The 22213-nt window shown below is 39.0% G+C and overlaps 1 protein-coding gene across 3 annotated transcripts in view; it reads left to right on the top strand.

The window, feature by feature from the left end:
• LOC134222632 (tyrosine-protein kinase Fer) overlaps nt 1–22213 on the top strand; it is a 259025-nt gene that overhangs the window by 61266 nt on the left and 175546 nt on the right. For all 3 annotated transcript variants that reach the window (XM_062701793.1, XM_062701796.1, XM_062701797.1), the window contains exon 2: nt 11215–12201. In XM_062701793.1, coding sequence (XP_062557777.1) covers nt 12006–12201 — 196 coding nt within the window. In that variant the 5' untranslated portion in view covers nt 11215–12005. The remainder of the gene's footprint in view (nt 1–11214; nt 12202–22213) is intronic.

Below are 22213 nucleotides of genomic sequence, written 5' to 3'. Positions count from 1 at the left end.
TTTCACAACAATATCGACGGTTCCGTGAAATACAGGCACAACTCAAAACCTGTACATTTTCAGAAACGACGTTTTAAATTTTTGACCCATTAATTTTTTTATTTATTTTTTATTCCACGGATCTTTCTGCATGTGTTGATAAAAATGGATTAGTTTTGTTTGTTTCAGCAAGAAAATTTAAAAAAAAGGTCAATTTCATGGATTTATATGAACTTTTTTAAAAAAAATTGATACACACATAACTTTTGCCTATTGTGTCGACCTGTGTCTTTGTTAGGTAAAACTTTATAAGGGAGAACAGTGCATAATGCACCCACGGGGCAAAATGGCTCCACTCATATAATCTGTTGTATGACATTTATGAACGAATATTACCATTACAATTGACCTTTCTCGTCAAAAATTGTATCTCGTTTTATTGTCTCTATTTTTAAAATTCTATTTTTAAAATCGAAAAAGTGCTGTTTTTTTTTAATATTGGCCCGATTTTCGGGTGAATTTTTTAGGCCGGTTTACACGTGCAGCACTTTTTCGGTTTTTGTTTCCGATTTTAAAAATAGTTAGAGGCTTCAAAAAATGAAGGTTCTTTGGGAAAGTTGACCTTAATTAAGCTAAAGAATCGATGGGATTGCACAGTGGGCGCAGCAAGCCAAAAACGTGCGTTTTTTAATTTGCGTGCAAACGGTTGATTTGACATAGGTGGTGTCTTCGGAAGAAAATTTTACCAAAAAATAAGCTCAATATTTCCTCCGAATTCCTTCTAATAAAATAGAGTGCATTTGGTAGTTGGATGTCTATACTTTCATATGGTTGGTGTTTGATCTACCACTATTTGCCTCAATTAAAGATATGGACATAGCAAAATTGCATTATATAATATGAAAAAGTTGAATAACTTCTCTAATATACCTCCGAAATATCCACATTTTTAGGAAAACGTGTGATTTGATGTACTTGTTCACTTTGTAGAATAAGTCCATGTCGAAAAACAATCAGAAAAAAAGTTTTCTTGAAAAAAACTGGTTTTTAATACGATTTTTTGAAATTTCATCATAACTCGCTACAGTTATAAGATAGAGAGTTGGTATATTCTACGAAGTTGTTTGTATTTTCAAGCTCTATCACTTTTGTAGCGGCTCAATTTTTTTGAACGAAAATGAAAAAAAAATTTTTTTGGATCACCCTAACAGGCGAATTTTTAGGTCACCCTAATCTTCCAAAAGATAGCTTATTTTTTGGTAAAATTTTCTTCCGAAGACACCACCTATGTCAAATCAACCGTTTGCACGCAAATTAAAAAACGCACGTTTTTGGCTTGCTGCGCCCACTGTGGATTGGAAAAAAATATGCATAATCCCTTCATACTCACTCAACTTAACGATTTGCGATTCTTCCACCTCACCCGTAAGATTGTATTTCAATCCATTAAAACAAAACAAACAACCACGCGTTCACCATTATTTTACATGCAATTGAGTAATTTTACATCATCACTCGGGCGTTTTGTTCGAAGCAACAGGCCTATTTTTGAAACATTTTTTTTAAAATTCGTTACAAAGCCGTGAAAATCTTTTTGTTTTGAATACAAGATCATTGTGAAATGTAGCTGATGGTAAATTTTGCATCTACAGATTAAAATGGTTTGGTATTCGTTCAAATTGAAAACATCCAAAAAAACGTAAAGGGTGCATTTTGGACCGTTAACACCTAACTTTTTCCGTGCTTTACCATCAAAATGTCAAAAACGAAAAAAAAAATGGATTGTGCCAGTATTGCACGAAACCGTCGATATGTCTGTATTGCGATACTATTCGTGTTGGGATGCAGTTCTTGAAAAAGGTCCTAGATCTAAAAGATAACTCGTTGTTAAACTGAGACCGCATCGTGCTTTCGTGCTGTGCGGTTCTTTTCTCTCTTTGCGGAAGGAAGTTTTTAATACTACCCGAAGCTATTTTAATTTCAACAGTGCTTCTCAGCGCTATTTGTACCCACTGATCCCGTTACGATCTTTGTAAGGACCCGTGCCTTCGTTTTACGTTGAACCCGTTTGCGGAAGTAAAATTCCGACAAGCGTTGGTAATCCTCCCGTCTCCACGCTCAGCCATGAGCATTAATAAAAACAAGAGGAAGGGGGAGTCTCTGAATTCTCCACTCCCTTCAAAGAAACAAGGTTTCAAGGCCTGCCCAAGCGCGGAAAAAATAGAAGGAAGCTGGAGACTTCAGATATTCCTTCTAAATCTAACGTTGACATTATTTCTTCTCCTATCGAACTGAGCAATCAGTTCGATCTGATTAATGACGAATTTGAGGAAATCGAATCTACCTCTAGCCCATGTGATTCGATTCATGCGAAGAAACAACGGATTTCGCCAATTGTGGTATCTGTTGACGAGTTTTTTGGCTTCCGGAATGAGATTTTGAGTAACCTTCAGGGGATCAAGGTTTCATTTCAGATTGCTAGGAAGGGTGACTGCCGCATTTTGCCGGGATCCTTTGAAGATCGCAAACGTCTTCTTCAGTATTTAACTGAGAAGTGCCATAAATTCTTACATTCGACGACAAAACTTAGCGATTGTTCAAAGTCGTCTTGAAAGGTCTCCCCAGTGATGATAAATCACTGGATGAGATTAAAATTGAAATTTCTCAATTACTTGGATTTTCACCAGTCCAAGTAATTAAGATGAAAAATAAATCCCACTCTGGTACTTCCCAGAGGGGCATTTCTCAAGAATTTTATTTAGTTCATTTTAACAAAAGTGAACTAAATAATATGAAAAGTTTGGAAAAGGCCTGTATTATGTCCCATGTCCGTGTTACATGGGAACATTTCCGCAGGCCTGGGGGAAACTTCCAAAATCCCACCCAGTGCCGTAAGTGCCAAAAGTGGGGTCATGGAACCAAACATTGTCACATGGATGCTAAATGCATGATTTGTGGTGGAACCTCTCACGCCAAGGACGCATGTCCTGTGAGAGAAGATTCCAATAAATTTAAGTGCGCAAATTGTGGGGGCAATCATAAATCCAATTTCTGGGAATGCCCTTCACGCAAAAAAGTTTTGAATTCCCGTGCAAAATTGATGACGGGAAATTCCAATCGGATCCCAGATTCGACAGGTAGAATTTTTTCCGATTCAGGTAGCATGTCTGCTTCGGATTTAGATTTTTTAACTGAACAATTGCATCACATGATTGATGCAATGTTCAAAGCAAATACCATACCTGAAGCTGTTCAGGTTGGTATAAAGTACACACAAAAAATTGTTATCGGACTCCGTTTTAATGGATCCAAATAATTGTGTGAAAGTTCTAAATTGGAATGCCCGCTCTCTAAAGGGTAAGGAAGGTGAATTATTCAACTTCCTAACAGTTCAAATTTGCATATTGCCATTATAACTGAAACATATTTAAAACCAGGACTCTCCATTAAAAGAGATCCAAATTATTTTATCTACAGAAATAATCGTCTTGACAGCGCCTGTGGTGGGGTCGCCATTGTCATTAATAGACGTTATTTATTATTATTATTATTATTATTTAATCAGACTAAGGCCGAAGTGGCCTGTGCGGTAGGGCAGCAGGGACTATGTCCAAGGGCTTGACGATCCCTCCCCAGGCCATCTGCGAGTTGTGGGGCTTGCCTAGGATGTGGTGGGGTTTGACAGTGGGCCCTGTTAAACCTCTATAAAAAGCTGCATGTATCCGCAAGTAGGCCCCACCAAAGCGACCGTGTGCCGCTCAAAGCGCACAAGCCCAAGTCCTGGTGTTAGGTGGGACGCTAAACAGCCCTGACACGACGGCCCTCCGACGAGACAGGAGGTTTGCGCTGGCCCAATAAGCCGCCTAGAAAACCAATCATTACGAACAATATAAGAGATAATGCGACTCGATATAATCGGCATTAATAGACGTATCAAACATAAATTATTTTCTTCGTTCGAAACCAAAATTTTTGAAACCTTGGGAGTTTCTGTTGAAACAAATTTTGGACAATTTTCCTTCATTGCAGCCTACTTGCCTTTTCAATGCAATTTGTTGAAAGCTGATCTTCAAATTTTAACTAGCAACAAATCTAAATTCTTCGTAATTGGTGACTTCAATGCCAAACACCGGTCATGGAATAATGCTCAAATCAATTCCAACGGCAAAATTTTATTTGAAGATTGTTCTGCGGGATATTATACTATTCAATATCCCAATAGCCCAACTTGTTTTTCATCCACTCGAAATCCTTCGACAATTGATTTGGTTTTAACTGATTCAAGTCAGCTGTGTGGCCAATTGGTAACTCATGCTGACTTTGACTCTGATCACCTTCCTGTGACATTTGAAATCTCACAAGAAACCATTTATAATCCTATCAGCTCTACTTTCAATTATCATAGGGCTGATTGGGATTTATATAAAACATATATCGATAGGAATTTTGACGTTGATATTCCTTTGGATACCAAAAGTGATATTGACAATGCGTTCGTATCTTTGACAAATTTAATTGTCGAAGCCAGAGGCATTGCAATTCCGAAATGTGAAGTTAAATTCAACTCCATTATTATTGACGACGATCTTCACCTACTGATCCGTCTTAAAAATGTGAGAAGAAGGCAATACCAAAGAACTCGCGATCCCGTGTTGAAAGTTATTTGGCGAGATTTGCAAAATGAAATTAAAAAACGTTTCGCTATTCTGAGAAATACCAACTTTGAGAATAATGTCTCGAAGTTGAATCCCAGTTCGAAACCCTTTTGGAAATTAATGAAAATTCTTTAAAAAAACATCAAAAGCCAATTCCAGCGCTTAAAGAGGGAAATAAAATGTTATTAACAAATGGCGAAAAGGCTCAAAAACTTGCTCAGCAGTTCGAGAGTGCCCATAATTTTAGTCTAGGTCTCACTAGTCCAATTGAGGATCAGGTTACACGGAGCTTCGAAGACATCCTCAATCAAGAGAATGTTTTCGACCCTTCGTTGGGAACTAATTTGGATGAAGTGAGATCTATTACTAAAAAATTTAAAAATATGAAAGCCCCGGATGATGATGGTATTTTCTACATACTTATCAAAAAACTTCCTGAGAGCTCTTTATCCTTTTTGGTTAATTTATTTAACAAATGTTTTCAATTGGCATACAGCATACTTTCCAGATAAATGGAAAAATACCAAAGTTGTTCAAATTTCGAAGCCGGACAAAAATCCAGCTGAGGCTTCTAGTTTGCTTTCTTCAATAAGCAAACTGTTTGAAAAGATTATTTTAAATAGAATGATGGTTCATATTAATGACAATTCTATTTTTGCTGATGAGCAATTTGGCTTTCGCCATGGGCATTCAACCACCCATCAGTTATTAAGAGTGACGAATTTAATTCGGCTCAACAAATCTGAAGGATATTTGACTGGAGTTGCTCTTCTTGATATAGAGAAAGCATTTGACAGTGTTTGGCATGATGGTTTGATTGTAAAATTGATGAATTTTAATTTTCCTGTGTACATCATTAAACTGATCCAAAATTATTTATCAGATCGCTCACTGCAGGTAAACTATCAGAATTCTAAATCTGATAGATTACCTGTAAGAGCTGGTGTTCCCCAAGGCAGCATACTGGGCCCATATTGTATAACATTTTTACTTCTGACTTACCTGATTTACCACCAGGGTATCAAAAATCTTTGTTTGCAGATGACCAAAGGGCGAAGCCTTCGTGTCATTTGTAGTAGATTGCAAAAAAGTTTGGATATTTTCTCCACTTACTTGCGAAAATGGAAAATTTCCTCAAATGCTTCCAAAACTTAGCTTATAATTTTCCCACATAAGCCGAGAGCTTCTTATTTGAACCCTTCTAGCAGACATGTTGTTACTATGAATGGGGTTCCAATTAATTGGTCTAGCGAAGCCAAATATTTAGGACTTCTGCTGGACCGAAAACTAACTTTTAAAAATCACATTGAAGGCCTTCAAGCCAAATGTAACAAATATATTAAGTGCCTATATCCACTTATAAACAGAAAATCAAAACTTTGTCTTAAGAACAAACTTTTGATTTACAAACAAATTTTTAGACCAGCCATGTTGTATGCTGTGCCAATATGGACTAGTGCAATACTGCAATACCAGAAAGAAGGAACTTCAGAGGATTCAAAAAAAATTTTGAAAATGATTCTGAAGTTGCCTCCGTGGTATAGTACCAATGAACTTCATATAATTTCTAATATTGAGACATTGCAACAAATGTCCAACAAAATAATTTCCAATTTTAGACAAAAATCGTTGCAATCTTCTATTGCAACGATTAGCTCCTTGTACCCTTAGTATAAATTAGGATAAATTTAGTTTAAGTAGAAAACATTGTAATTCCTACATGGTTCAATTCAACCAGAGGAAATATCCTAACTGCCAGAGGCAATTGAAATGTATTAACATTAACTAAAAACGTAACATAGCAAATAAGGATGATAGTTTTAAGAAAACACGGAACACCTAGTCTAAGAGATGAATGCATGTATTAGATAATTAGCAAATAAAATTAGTTAAAAAAAACAATGTTCGGTACCGACGACCACCGCGGTACGACCTAGAGCGACTGAAGCAACCTGATGTCACCACTGTATACGCGCAACATCTCGAGGCAGCGTTGCCGGAAGAGGGTGAGCTCGATGGGGCCCCTCTTGAGGACTGCTGGAATACAGTCAATGCAACCATTAACGACGCAGCGGAGAACAACGGTGGGTATATGGGACGATTGGTTCAACGAAGAGTGCAGACAGATTCTGGAGGAGAAGGACGCAGCGTGGGCGGTCGTGCTGGAGCAAGGTACCCGGCAGAACGTCCCAAGTAACATTTTAAGTTTTATAACGCTCTTGAAGACCATAATTTACTCTACAAGAGTGTTATAAAAGCAGCATAAAATCAAAATGTTACTAGGGGTGGAACGTTATAGACTGAAGCGGAGACACCAGACCCGCCTTTTTCAGGAGAAGAAACGCCGCCTGGAAGAAGCGGAGTGCGAGGAGATGGAACAGCTGTGCCGTTTTCAAGAAACACGCAAACTCTATCAGAAGCTCAACGCATCCCGCAAAGGCTTCGTGCCGCGAGCCGAAATGTGCCGGGATAAGGATGGGAGCATCATGACGGACGAACGTATGATGATCGAAAGGTGGAAGTAGCACTACGAAGAACATTTGAATGGCGCTGAGAGTACAAGCAGTGAAAGTCAAGGCAGCGGAGGAGATGACTATGTCAGTTCAGTGGACGATCGAGGCCCCCACCTTGAGGGAAGTTAAGGATGCCATTTAACAGCCATTTAACACCAACAAAGCAGCTGGTAAGGATGGCATCGAAGCTGAGCTCATCAATATGGGCCCAGAAAAGCTAGCCACTTGCCTGCACAAACTGATAGTCATAATCTGGGAAACTGAACAGCTACCGGATGAGTGGAAGGAAGGAGTTATATGCCCCATCTACAAGAAAGGTGACAAGCTGGAGTGTAAGAACTTTCGAGTGATCATCATCCTTAATGCCGCCTACAAAGTGATATCCCAGATCATCTTCCGACGTCTGTCATCATTAGTGAATGAATTCGTGGGAAGTTATCAAGCCGGCTTCGGCCGCTCGACAACGGACCAGATCTTTACTGTACGGCAAATCCTTCAAAAATGCCGTGAATACCAGGTCCCAACGCACCATCTGTTCGTTGATTTCAAGGCGGCATACGACAGTATAGACCGCGTAGAGCTATGGAAAATTATGGACGAGAACAGCTTCGCTGGGAAGCTTACCAGACTGATAAAAGCTCCAGTTCGTTCGAATCGCGCCGGGGACTACGACAAGGTGATGGATTTCGTGCCTGTTGTTCAGCATTGCGCTAGAAGGTGTAATGCCAAGAGCCGGGTGGTACGATTTTCAACAGATCCAGTCAATTTATTTGTTTCGCGGATGACATGGACATTGTCGGCCGAACATTTGCAAAGGTGGCAGAACTGTACAACATTCAATCGGTCTCAATGTGTTGAACATAATTCTGTACGGAGAATTAATGCGAGTTATTCCTCGGTAATTGGCGCACTCTAGTCTGTATCTTCTCTTAAATATGGAGCATATGAGGCCTCCCAACAATCTAGCAGAAATTCTTCCTCTTCCCATCTTTTCGGCATGTTTGAGATGTTCAACCGGGCTTTTCTAACCTCATCTACACAGATAGAAAAAGTTGTTGAAATTTACACGAAAGTAATGCACATAAAGGGAATGCCAAAAAGAACGTAAATTTAAATGATATTATCACCTGAATGTATGCAATTTGTATTGCATTATGACACTTTTTATACGAATAAGTGTTGTAATGTTATGTAAATTGCGTACATTTAGGGCTAACTTTTTGGAAAAGATCCAGTGTTTGACACACAACGAACCAACTCGTCCTGGGTAGCCGAGAAATGCCTCTAATCTACCAGAACATGGACATATATAATTGCAATATTCACCATTTCGGTGTCTCCAAGTGTGCTTTCGGATATTCTTCCATACAATGTAGGTGCTAATTATGGCCATCCCTCTGGCAGCCGCAAAATTTACTAGCCTTAGGCTAGTAAGCTTAGCAGAGTGCTAAGCAGAGCTATTCCTACCGATTATGGGACGGGGAATGTCTTCTCTATTGACCTGAGCGTTAGCATCTCCGATAATCATTTTCACGTCAGGCATTGGGCACTCTTCATAGGCTTTATCGAGACACTCATTAAACGCGTCCTGAGGAGTTTTTTTTCGTATTCTCAACACCCAAATCCGTTCGCTAATGGGTTTTTATTTCATAACTCGCTTCATCTGATTGCCCATCACTTAGAAATCAACTTCACGCTCTGCATTTTCACCGTCGCTGCAATAGATGTTATATTTAGAGGGTCCGCAAATCGTCCTCCACCTCACCGATCCACCTTGCCCGCTGTGCACCTCGCCTTCTTGTTCCTGTCGGATCGTTGTCAAGAACCATTATCACAAGCCCAAGTCCTGGTGTTAGGTGGGACGCTAAACAGCCCTGGCACGACGGCCCTCCGACGAGACAGGAGGTTTGCGCAGGCCCAATAAGCCGCCTTTAAAAACAACCATTACGAACGACATAGAAGATAATACGACTGCAGCTCGCGAGCCACGCTTATTTAGGGTCCGGACATTCCCGGCACCGAATTCCCCATCATAGTCCTTATTTCGTTGGCTTGTCGAATGCCAAAAATAACGTTCTCTTTTTCTTCCTACTCCATTTTTCGTGATATTTGAAAGGATTTAAATAATCTACCTTATCGGGCTCGCGTTACATCTTCAGGGGCTGTCACTTTAGGTATATATGATAGGTGATGTCATAAGGACAACAGTGCCCAGACTGCACTACCAGCAAGGTACGCGACCCTTAGCAGGCGGTCTTTTGCCATCTCTCGACCCTTGATAGTGGGAACCAGAACTGTATTGGATATGCTTCTTCCTTTACGTCTCCCAATGTGTTGTTGCTCTTTCAATAATTAATCATTCAGAACACACGTATGGAACAGTCCCTGGATTAATGAATACAAGAATACAGAAATGATCAAGTGTAAAAATTCCATCTCTTTTCCTTATATTTGTAACACAAGCGAAAAATCTGGATGGAACACAGGAAGCGACTTTAAATGAAGAGGAGGCAAAAAACGGAAGTTGTTCGATTTTAATAAATGTGTTTGTGATCAAGTTTGTGATGCAGAATCATACTCAAATCTAAACCATCGAGGCTTCATGCACGAGCTAACTCACTAACAATTCTGTAGGGAGAGCATCGCGTTGGAGTTTCTCGGACAAAATCGTATTGCTTTGCTCACTAGCCGAAAAATGATTTCGCTCTAAAAACCTTCAAAACGCAATCGAGCCGTATTATTTGTTTACATATGGATTTCATAGCCATTGCTTTAAGCGAAAAAAAAATTAATTCAATACATTCAGCACACGTAAAAATCATGCAATGATGCAAATCACGATTCGAATCATGAGCGATTCTCTGGGCCATGAGGCGGATGGGATTTGACCCGCGCTTGATTAGAATCGAAACCATGAGATTTGAGAATTTGAGATTTTACCAACACTGTAAATGATGTCGTTACAAAGTTTTGAACTTTCAGATGTGTATTACCAACTTGTCATAAGACGAGTTAGTACTGTCCCATTTAATTATAATCCTGAAACCAAGATCCACATTAATTTCGGACAGCCATCTTCCAGAATGAAGAAAATATTTCTCAAACCGCTCTCTCCATTTACATGACAGCTGCGTATGTCTACTTTATGTACCTATTGCTTTCAGCTTGTTTAAGCTCCAGTTTAAATTGATGGATAGGCGACAAATCAATTGGAGACTATCTAGGTGTTCAAAATTTAACGTGGGCAGTCTTTATTCGTGTATGCCTGTCCCATATGAATAAGAATCCCCGCAAAACTGGGACAGATATGCGATTACAGGCAGTGCAGCAGCGATAACCTTGTTCATTGAAATTAAACCGCATTCTATCTTTCCGAATGATTAAACAACTTTTCAAATAGTAATCCTTAACCGATTTTCTCGCAACAAGTTTTATTCGACAGGGGGGAAAGTCTAGTCGATAACTATTTAATTTGATAATGATTGACCGGTGCGTTTAAACGATATAAAGAAAAAGGTACATTGAATCATATTTGCGCCATATAAGTTTGGTGTCTTGGCTAAATGCGAGAAAGGCAGTATTCGGTGAATAAAGTTGTTTTTTTTTATTTTTTTCAAGCTTTTTGTAAATCCTGTCAGTTTAGAAATAATTTCATATCTGTAAATAATATAGAAATATGTAAGTTCAGAAATAATATCAGATTTGTCCTTGTCGATATATCTTTGCAATTAACTCATTTCGGAACTTTTTAAAGCGTCTTTGCTATTTCTTATCATAACATTTATAATTTATTGGAAATAATGATTCTGCTATTGTCCCACAAAATACAGACGGAGTTACAGTCATTCTAAATAAAATTATTGAAGAATTAAGCCACCGAAGTCTACTAATCTGGTGATTACTTTCGCCTGATGAAGTCTTGGACTCAAACAAAAAGCTCCTAACACTATCGATAACCAAATCGCGTTCGCCATTGCGCAATCTCCGCGAATCGCGACTGACTGACCGAGTTGTCGAATTCCCAATGCTAATCACATACCTTTTTCTTACCTCGTTTATGTCCGCAGGTCCCCTCCTTTCGCTGAAATAACCATAGTGGCCAACTCGCTCGTGGTCAGGCTGAACCCGTTCCCCCAGGGGGGCAGGCACCCCACCAGAGCTGGCTAAGCGGTGTGCGAATATCTCCGGCAGTGGTCACAAGTTGCCATCACAACACTCCACTCCACGTCCCGTATGCGTGGTGCCGCCAGCGAACTCAAAAAGGCAGAAACAACGAAAAATGCAATTTGTCGTTTGATCGATGTGATAGGAATAAGCGATGACCAAAAGCGACACGAATATTAGCCGTTGAGTGTGGCCAAAACGGAAAAAAATGCCCGTTTCTGTGTGAACGTCGTCGAAGTCGAAAAGTGAAAGACCGCGCGCGGCTCACGCTTTCACTGTCCATTTCGGGTCGTCTGTTGGCTGGGGTGGGCTTGCCCGCAATATTCTGGCCGACCGTCGGATTGTGGTGTTTAGTTTGTGCGCGGTGTGACAGGTTTGGTGCTTTCCGGCCGCCCCCAGTGAGAGGAAGAATTGAAGTGAAGGGCGACGACGGGTAACGAGGAGAATTTGAAATCGCTTTGGGTGCGCGGTTTGGCGATAACCTGATTTTGTGGAGCAATCGCAATGCGTATTATGTATTGGCAGTGACGTAATATCTTATTTGAAAAGACACTGCATTTTAATCAGTAAAAGGAAGAAAAAGAAGATTCGATATCGGAAGTGGTGGTAGATCGGGTATTGTCCGAGCTGAGTAGAAGTCACAAGGGAAGTGTGTTGAATGTGAGTGTCGCAGGGATTTGGAACGCCGTTCAAAATGGGATTTTCGTCGGCGCTACAAGGGCGCGCGGCGCACGAAGCGTTGCTCAATCGGCAAGAAGCCGAACTGAAGCTGCTCGACACAATGAAACGCTGCATGATTCAGAAGAGCAAGTGCGACAAAGAGTACGCTGCATCGCTGGTTGCCGTGACACAGCACGGTCTCAAGATCGACCGCAGCGATGATCTTCAAGGTAAGAATTGGAATTCCTAATCAATCTTTTTATGACACCTTGATGTCTGGGCGGGGGTAGACAAGTTGCCTCTAATCAGTGTGACTTGATTCTGTCAATCTCAATAAACAGATATTAGTTTTTGTTATACCCGGGAACCGGATCGAACAACCTGTTATCTGGTTTTTTTTTAACTAATTTTATTTGCTAATTATCTAATACATGCATTCATCTCTTAGACTAGGTGTTCCGTGTTTCTTAACACTATCATCCTTATTTGCTATGTTACGCTTTTAGTTATTATTAATACATTTCAATTGCCTCTAGCAGTTAGAATTTTTTCCTCTGGTTGAATTGAACCATGTAGGAATTACAATGTTTTCTACTTAAACTAAACTTAACCTATTTTATACTAAGGGTACATGGAGCTAATCGTTGCAATAGAAGATTGCAACGATTTTTGTCTAAAATTGGAAATTATTTTGTTGGACATTTGTTGCAATGTCTCAATATTAGAAATTCTATGAAGTTCATTGGTACTATACCACGGAGGCAACTTCAGAATCATTTTCAAAATTTTATTTTGAATCCTCTGGAGTGCCTTCTTTCTGGTATTGCAGCAACTAGCCCATATTGGCACAGCATACAACATGGCAGGTCTAAAATTTGTTTGTAAATCAAAAGTTTGTTCTTAAGACAAAGTTTTGATTTTCTGTTTATAAGTGGATATAGGCACTTAATATATTTGTTACATTTGGCTTGAAGGCCTTCAATGTGATTTTTAAAAGTTAATTTTGATCTAGCAGAAGTCCTAAATATTTAGCTTCGCTAGACCAATTAATTGGAACCCCATTCATAGTGACAATATGTCTGCGAGAAGGTTTCAAATAAGAAGCTCTCGGCTTATGTGGGAAGATTATAAGCTAGATTTTGGAAGCATGCGGGGAAATTTTCCATTTTGCAAGTAAGTGGAGAAAATATCCAAACTTTTTGTAATCTACTACAAATGACACGAAGGCTGCGGCCCTTGGCTGAAAGGCCCGTGTCATCTGCAAACAAAGATTTTTGACCCCCTGGTGGTAAATCAGGTAAGTCAGAAGTAAAATGTTATACAATATGGGCCCCAGTATGCTGCCTTGGTGGACACTAGCCCTTACAGGTAATCTATCAGATTAAGTATTCTGATAGTTTACCTGCAGTGAGCGATAAGATAAATAAAAATGGATCAGTATAATGATGTACAGAGGAAAATTAAAATTCATCAATTTTACAATCAAAACTTCATGCAAAACACTGTCAAAAGCTTTCAATATAACAAGAAGAGCAACTCCAGTCGAATATCCTTCAGATTTGTTGAGCCGAATTAAGTTCGTAACTCTTAATAACTGATGGGTGGTTGAATGCCCATGGCGAAAACCAAATTGCTCATCAGCAAAAATAGAATTGTCATTAATATGAATCATCATTCTATTTAAAATAATCTTTTCAAACAGTTTGCTTATTGAAGAAAGCAAACTGATTGGCGATAACTAGAAGCCTCAGCTGGATTTTGTCCGGCTTCAAAATTGGAACAACTTTGGCGTTTTTCCATTTATCTGGAAAGTATGCCAATTGAAAACATTTGTTAAATAAATTAACCAAAAGGATAAAGAGCTCTCAGGAAGTTTTTTGATAATTATGTAGAAAATACTATCATCACCCGGGGCTTTCATATTTTTAAATTTTCTAGTAATAGATCTCACTTCATCCAAATTGGTTCCCAACGAAGGGTCGAAAACATTCTCTTGATTGAGAATGTCTTCGAAGCTCCGTGTAACCTGATCCTCAATTGGACTAGTGAGACCTAGACTAAAATTATGGGCACTCGAACTGCTGAGTTTTGAGCCTTTTCGCCATTTGTTAATAAAATTTTATTTCCCTCTTTAAGCGCTGGAATTGGCTTTTGAGGTTTTTAAGAATTTTTGTTAATTTCAAAAGGGTTTCGAACTGGGATCCAACTTCGAGACATTATTCTCAAAGTTGGTATTTCTCAGAATAGCGAAACGTTTTTTAATTTCATTTTGCAAATCTCGCCAAATAACTTTCAACGCGGGATCGCGAGTTCTTTGGTATTGCCTTCGCCTCACATTTTTAAGACGGATCAGTAGCTGAAGATCGTCGTCAATAATAATGGAGTTGAATTTAACTTCACATTTCGGAATTGGCCTCTGGCTTCGACAATTAAATTTGTCAAAGATACGAGAGCATTATCAATATCACTTTTGGTATCGAGAGGAATATCAACATCAAAATTCCTATCGATATACGTTTTGAGAGAATCCCAATCAGCTCTATGATAATTAAAAGTAGAGCTGATTGGATTATAAATGGCTTCTTGTGAGATTTCAAGTGTCACAGGAAGGTGATCAGAGTCAAAGTCAGCATGAGTTACCAATTGGCCACACAGCTGACTTGAATCCGTTAAAACTAAATCAATTGTAGAAGGATTTCGACTGGAAGAAAACAAGTTGGTCCATTGGGATATTGAATAGTATAATATCCCGCAGAACAATCTTCAAATAAAATTTTACCATTGGAATTGCTTTGAGCATTATTCCATGAACGGTGTTTGGCATTGAAGTCACCAATTACGAAGAATTTTGATTTGTTGCGAGTCAGAATTTGAAGATCAGCTTTCAACAAATTCTTTTGCTGCCCATTGCATTGAAAAGGCAAGTAGGCTGCAATGAAGGAAAATTGTCCAAAATTTGTTTCAACAGAAACTCCCAAGGTTTCAAAAACTTTGGTTTCAAACGAAGAAAATAATTTATGTTTGATACGTCTATTAATGACAATGGCGACCCCACCACAGGCGCTGTCAAGACGATCATTTCTGTAGATAAAATAGTTTGGATCTCTTTTAATGGAGAGTCCTGGTTTTAAATACGTTTCAGTTATAATGGCAATATGCACATTATGAACTGGAAGGAAGTTGAATAATTCATCTTCCTTACCCTTTAGAGAGCGGGCATTCCAATTTAGAACTTTCACACAATTATTTGGATCCATTGAAACGGAGTCCGATAACATTTTTTTGTGTGTACTTTATACCAACCTGAACAGCTTCTGGAATGGTATTTGTTTTGAACATTGCATCAATCATGTGATGCAATTGTTCAGTTAAAAAATCAAAATCGGAAGCAGTCATGCTACCTGAATCGGCAACATGACCGTTATTTTCCGTTGGGACATGGGTATAAACCTCATTTTGAGAAGAGAAATTTTGTCTACCAGCAGCGATGTTTGCATACGTAGGTTAGGGTGGCTCAAAAAACACTTTTTCAAATTTTTGGATGGGCCGCCCTCTTATTCGGTTCTATTTGATGCCCTGATGCTCTGTGCAAAATTTCAGCCAAATCGGTCAACGTTTGGGCAGTGCTAAGCTCGTCGGAAGTTTATATGGAAAAATGTATGCAGAAACATCCAAAAACAGTAATTTGCAGTTGGACGGCACAATTTACGATCAAGAACCATGATACTCATTCAGTTCTTGTAAAATAAAATACAGAATTTTATGCTGAAAACCGCGAGAAGATTAGAGTTTATTACGCAAAGATATTAGTATTTTACTGGAGTGTTGTAGGGGTGAATTTATTTCTTTTCAAAGGTAAAAGAAACGAAATTTGCTCAAACCCCACTGCAGAGAAATGCTAATAACTTAGCCGGGCAAACTCGAATCTTCTCGCGGTTTTCTGCATAGCATTCTGTATTAAATTCTCCAAGATCTGAATGAGTATCATAGTTCTTCATGGTAAGTTGTGTAGTCCAGCTGCAATTTACTGTTTTTGGATGTTTCTGCATACATTTTTCCATATAAACTTCCAACGAGTTTAGCACCGCCCAAACGTTGACCGATATGGCTGAAATTTTTTCCAGAGCATCAGGGCATCAAATAGAACCGGATAAGAGGGCGGCCCATCAAAAAAATTGAACAAAGTTTTTCCCATACTCATTTGAGCCACCCTAACGTAGGTACATTCGAAAAATTGGAATTTACTGAAGTGCTTGCTACCCGTTGACGAGCGGCAAAATTTGTTTGTGAATTGTGGTGGGTATGAATTGCTCGACCGGTAACCGGTTTCGAAATTTGAGCGTTTGAAAAATTTCTACCCGTCGAATCTGGGATCCGATTGGAATTTCCCGTCATCAATTTTGCACGGGAATTCAAAACTTTTTTGCGTGAAGGGCATTCCCAGAAATTGGATTTATGATTGCCCCCACAGTTTGCGCACTTAAATTTATTGAATCTTCTCTCACAGGACATGCGTCCTTGGCGTGAGAGGTTCCACCACAAATCATGCATTTAGCATCCATGTGACAATGTTTGGTTCCATGACCCCACTTTTGGCACTTACGGCACTGGGTAGGGTTTTGAAATTTCCCCAGGCCTGCGGAAATGTTCCCATGTAACACGTACATGAGACATAATACAGGCCTTTTCCAAACTTTTCATATTATTTAGTTCACTTTTGTTAAAATGAACTAAATAAAATTCTTGAGAAATGCCCCTCTGGGAAGTGCCAGAATGGGATTTCTTTTTCATCTTAATTACTTGGACTGGTGAAAATCCAAGTAATTGAGAAATTTCAATTTAATCTCATCCAGTGATTTGTCATCACTGGGAGACCTTTCAAGACGACTTTGAACAATCGCTCAGTTTTGTCGTCGTATGTGAAGAATTTATGGCGCTTCTCAGTTAAATAGTGAAGAAGACGTTTGCGATCGTCGAAGGATCCTGGCAAACGCGGCAGTCACCCTTCCTAGCAATCTGAAATGAAACCTTGATCCCCTGAAGGTTACTCAAAATCTCATTCCGGAAGCCAGAAAACTCGGCAACAGATACCACAATTGGCGGAATCTTTGCTTTTCGCATGAATCGAATCACCTGGGCTAGAGGTAGATTCGATTTGCTCAATTTCATCATTAATCAAATCGAACTGATTGCTCAGTTCGATTGGAGAAGAATTATTTCCGATATTAGAGTTAGAAGGAATATCCGAATTCTCCAGCTTCCTTCTATTTTTTCCGCGCTTGGGCAGGACGGTCTTGAAACCTTGTTTCTTTGAAGGAAGTGGAGAATTCAAAGACTCCCCCTTCCTCTTGTTTTTGTTAATACTCATTGCTGAGCGTGGAGACGTGACCTTCTAAGAGGTTTTTTCCCAGAACGGTGTCCCTGCAGGATTACCACCGCTTGTCGGAATTTTACTTCCGCAAACGGGTCCAACGTAAAACGAAGGCACGGGTCCTTGCAAAGATCGTAACGGGATCAGTGGGTACAAATAGCGCTAAGAAGCACCGTTGAAATTAAAATAGCTTCGGGTAGTATTAAAAACTTCCTTCCGCAAAGAGAGAAAGAACCGCACAGCACGATGCGGTCTGAACCTGTTATCTGGTAATATTCGTATAGGGTGACGATAAGCATTCTTGTATAAAATCCCATTCACGTCACAGTTCCGAAATTATTCAATATTACTACCGAATCACCTAATTTGAATAACATTGAATATCAGAAGGGATCATGCAATAACCATGTAAGGTTATGAAAGAAGGGTAGGTCATGCATTTACATACACATCATACAATTATTAAAAGTTGTTTGTAAGGAACAGTAATGCTGAGTAGAGTATTTAGTATTTAGTGTATGACCCCCAATTATTGGGATTTGGCAATGATCTATAGTCTACTGCCAACATAATCTTTCTCTATAAATCAAGTATTGAGGAACAGCGAATGTTCCAACCCCAACCTGTTTGATCCCACTAACACACACAAAATACAACATACGATATCTAAGGCTATATCAGAGTTATTTTATTATAAGCCCACATGTGTCTGTGGAAAACAAAACAAAAGTTAAACCATGAATCTGGGTTATTGATTCAAATCACTGTTATTAATGTGTAGTTTTCCGGAGATTTTTCACTCATAATCACATTTTAAACCGGATCACTGAGCTAGATTAAAATTAGCTCCCTCGCCGCATCGGCCCAGCGAGTGTGATGGAATGGATCTAGTTTGGGTTGCTGTCTCTCGTCGAGAAATTGCCAAATGTTTCCGTCACTGCGCGTCAAGCTGGAGGCTAGTTACCATATCATACGTACATATGTCTATAGAGACACATGTAGAGAACGCCGCCGCGCCGTGTGGCTGTTGAGTTTTGTTTATTTTTGTTTCAACCGGTCTGGGATTTCTACATGGTGCTAGGAAATTGAATTTTAAAACAAATTATTTCTGTTGGATTGATTTCATCGAGAATTTGTTTCTGCGGCACGGAATGATGGTTGGGATCAGCCAAATTTGTTGATCACTAGAAAAGCTATGGACACACGATTTATTAGCCAATGCTACCGTCTATAGACCCTAAGACTATATTCTTACGCAAGAACTGATGAGGCAGATGGTGGAAACTGTCCTATTGCAACGGATAGAAAAACTAGAATGGGTTTTATTCATGAACATCCTAGAATTAAAAAAAAAAACAAGTATTTTCTGGATTTTGATAATTTTTAGGAAACGGAACAGATTTTGTCAGGTAGGCTGACCATTAGGGTGGCTCAAAAAACACTTTTTCAAATTTTTTGATGGGCCGCCCTCTTATTCGGTTCTATTTGATGCCCTGATGCTCTGGACAAAATTTCAGCCAAATCGGTCAACGTTTGGGCAGTGCTAAACTCGTTGGAAGTTTATATGGAAAAATGTATGCAGAAGCATCCAAAAACAGCTATTTGCAGTTGAACGGCACAATTTACGATTAAGAACCATGATACTCATTCAGTTCTTGTAAAATAAAATACAGAATGTTATGCTGAAAACCGCGAGAAGATTAGAGTTTATTACGCAAAGATATTAGCATTTTACTGGAGTGTTGTAGGGGTGAATTTATTTCTTTTCAAAGGTAAAAGAAACGAAATTTGCTCAAACCCCACTGGAGAGAAATGCTAATAACTTTGCCGGGCAAACTCGAATCTTCTCGCGGTTTTCTGCATAACATTCTGTAATAAATTCTCCAAGATCTGAATGAGTATCATAGTTCTTCATCGTAAGTTGTATAGTCCAGCTGCAATTTACTGTTTTTGGATGTTTCTGCATACATTTTTCCATATAAACTTCCAACGAGTTTAGCACTGCCCAAACGTTGACCAATTTGGCTGAAATTTTGTCCAGAGCATCAGGGCATCAAATAGAATTAAATAAGAGGGCGGCCCATCAAAAAAATTGAACAAAGTTTTTTCCATACTAATTTGAGCCACCCTACTGACCATACGTACCGTATTTAACGGGACAGTCACGTTTTTAGACCTTTTTGTGCCGTCTCGTCGTAATCTAAAAAATCCTCAATTTGTCCCGTTTTTCATTGATTCTACATTGGTCATACATAGAAAATGTTTTTTGCGGCTTTTTTAGAGAGATTTACAGCCCTCGGCCCTCGGATGAAACCCATAAAAAGTGTGAGATGTTATGTTATTAGTGTTGCTTTTGAAAGATTGCTATCTATGCCATTTTGTATTTCCCAATGATCGACTTTTCTTAAAGTTTTTAACAGTTAATGACAACATGTTTTTCTCCAGGAGTTTCATCATACAGTCAATTATTTTTTCTGCTTATTCCGTATACGTCCGTATACGTATATGTCTATAGACATTAAAATTTGGCCAATTTCATCAGTGAATTGAACAGAAATAGTAACTTGGTAGGCAAGTATTTCCTGAAAATCAAATCACGCCTCAACGTCAATAAAATGAAACGCAGGATCAGACATTCTAATTTTCAGATTATGTTCATTTTCGATTATTCTTTTTTAATCTTCCGAAGTAGGTAATTCGTTTTTTTCATATCTGCTTTACCACATATTGTTCAATCATTTGATTCTTGTCGAAACCTTAAGAATCATTCAAAGTCTTTCTGAATAATTATGAATATGAACAAATAATATATAAATCAACTGAAAAAATCAAGTTAGAGGCAGTTTCGAACCTAGGAAAAAGTTTGGTCGGATTAAAGGCTAGATTTAAGGCTAGTTCACACATCAGGAGCTAGTCTGCAAATTTTGCTCCCATGTTTGTGGACGAGAATCACGGAATTTCGTTATAAAAAATTAGAAATTCAGCCCGGTTTTCAAATACAATCCGGCGGAAATCTCCGAGAGTCGAGATTCTTGTTATTCTTATCAGCAGATTTTTTCCCACTTCTTCTTCTTCTTCTTCTTCTTATTGGCATTACATCCCCACACTGGGACAGAGCCGCCTCGCAGCTTAGTGTTCATTAAGCACTTCCACAGTTATTAACTGCGAGGTTTCTAAGCCAGGTTACCATTTTTGCATTCGTATATCATGAGGCTAACACGATGATACTTTTATGCCCAGAGAAGTCGAGACAATTTCCAATCCGAAAATTGTCTAGACCGGCACCGGGAATCGAACCCAGCCACCCTCAGCATGGTCTTGCTTTGTAGCCGCGCGTCTTACCGCACGGCTAAGGAGGGCCCATATTTTCCCACTTATATTCATGAAATAGGGCACGGGAAATCAATAATCCCACCCTATTGCTCTTTTTGCATTTGTCTTGTGACTTTTTTCTGAAAACTAGTTTTTCTTAGCCTTCTAATGCCCAAAACCGGCCTTAGGCAGGGTACTTTAACTATTGTTTGTTGTTTTCATTTGTTTAGAGTGGGAAAAGTTTTTGATATTGGTCAATAATAAAATCCTTAAAGCATATCTAAGAGTAGATTAAAATAAAATTTCTAAATTCCCCATTTTTTATCGATTATTTTATAGCCCGCCAGCAGGTGTTAATTCTGAAAATTGGCCCGTGGCTTGAAAAGGTTGGGCAGGCCTGCTGTAGAGTGATGTCCCTCAGCACCCCGTACAGTACATTTTTCAAACGACACACATTGCCACCCGGGACTGGAGAGCAATTAATTGTTGCCTAATATAGAGGTCGTTTCCATGGACCCTGTGGACGAGTTCCAGCACATCTGCTGCTCTTACCCCTTTGACGTTGATACTTCCTTGTCAAGCACGGAATGCACGCCGGCAGATAGGATACTTCAAATTGCACACCACGGATCATGATGTGAAGTTGCTTTAAACTGCGTGCATTCAGGAGTTCCATACGACGAAGTCATAATCCGATGACTTCTTCCAGCTACTATGAGAGTTACAAAAAAAATCATGTCCATTTCCAATTTCCTTGCACATGGAATGCATAGCACTGCCGAAACATTAAGTAATTTGGTTGCAAAGTCGGCTGGGGCTTCCAGTAAGCATTGCGAACAAAGGCGTAGGATTACCAATCCGGAGATGGCGAGTTCGATTCTCGGTCCGATCTAGGATGTTTTCGGGTGAGAAACATTCTCGACTGGATACAGTGTATCCATTGTACTTGCCACACAAGATACTTACTCATGCAATGGCGGACATAGAAAAGCTTTTAATTAACACTAGGATTGATTCGCTAAAAAAACTTACGCGGATACATTCGTGCAGAAAATCGTTGTAACCAAATTTTCAAATGGTTATATCTCAGTGGTTTTTCAACCGATTTTCTCAATTTTTTCACCAACCTCTTAGCCATCTCTTTTAGTTTCTGGATATTGTCAAATATTGTATCTAGGGGTGTTCAAATTTTCACTAGAGCTGTGAAGTAAAGCAACGGATTTAGAAAAATGCGATTTTGGAGATATACTTATATTTTATTACCAAAAATGATATCTATTCATATAGTGATGATGGAAATGATAAAATAACACATAAAAGACATCACCTGGAACATAAGAACACATTTTGAGCATCCCTACTATGCATACGATGATAATTCGGTGCCTTTAGGAACCACTTCATACTACAGGATGTATGAAGCTCCAGAAAATGTTTTCAAGCATGTTGTCTACTGTGCACTTGTTAAAATAAATGTAAACTATATACGAAACATGTGCGATAATAAATTAAAATGTTTTAGGATCTCCGAACTGTACTGGAATTTGAATCAAATGGTC

The sequence above is a fragment of the Armigeres subalbatus genome, chromosome 1 (assembly GCF_024139115.2).
Source record: "Armigeres subalbatus isolate Guangzhou_Male chromosome 1, GZ_Asu_2, whole genome shotgun sequence".
NCBI classification, from domain to species: Eukaryota; Metazoa; Arthropoda; class Insecta; order Diptera; family Culicidae; genus Armigeres; species Armigeres subalbatus.
Note: the sequence above shows the minus strand (reverse complement) of the source record. Positions and strands in the feature narration are given on the sequence as shown.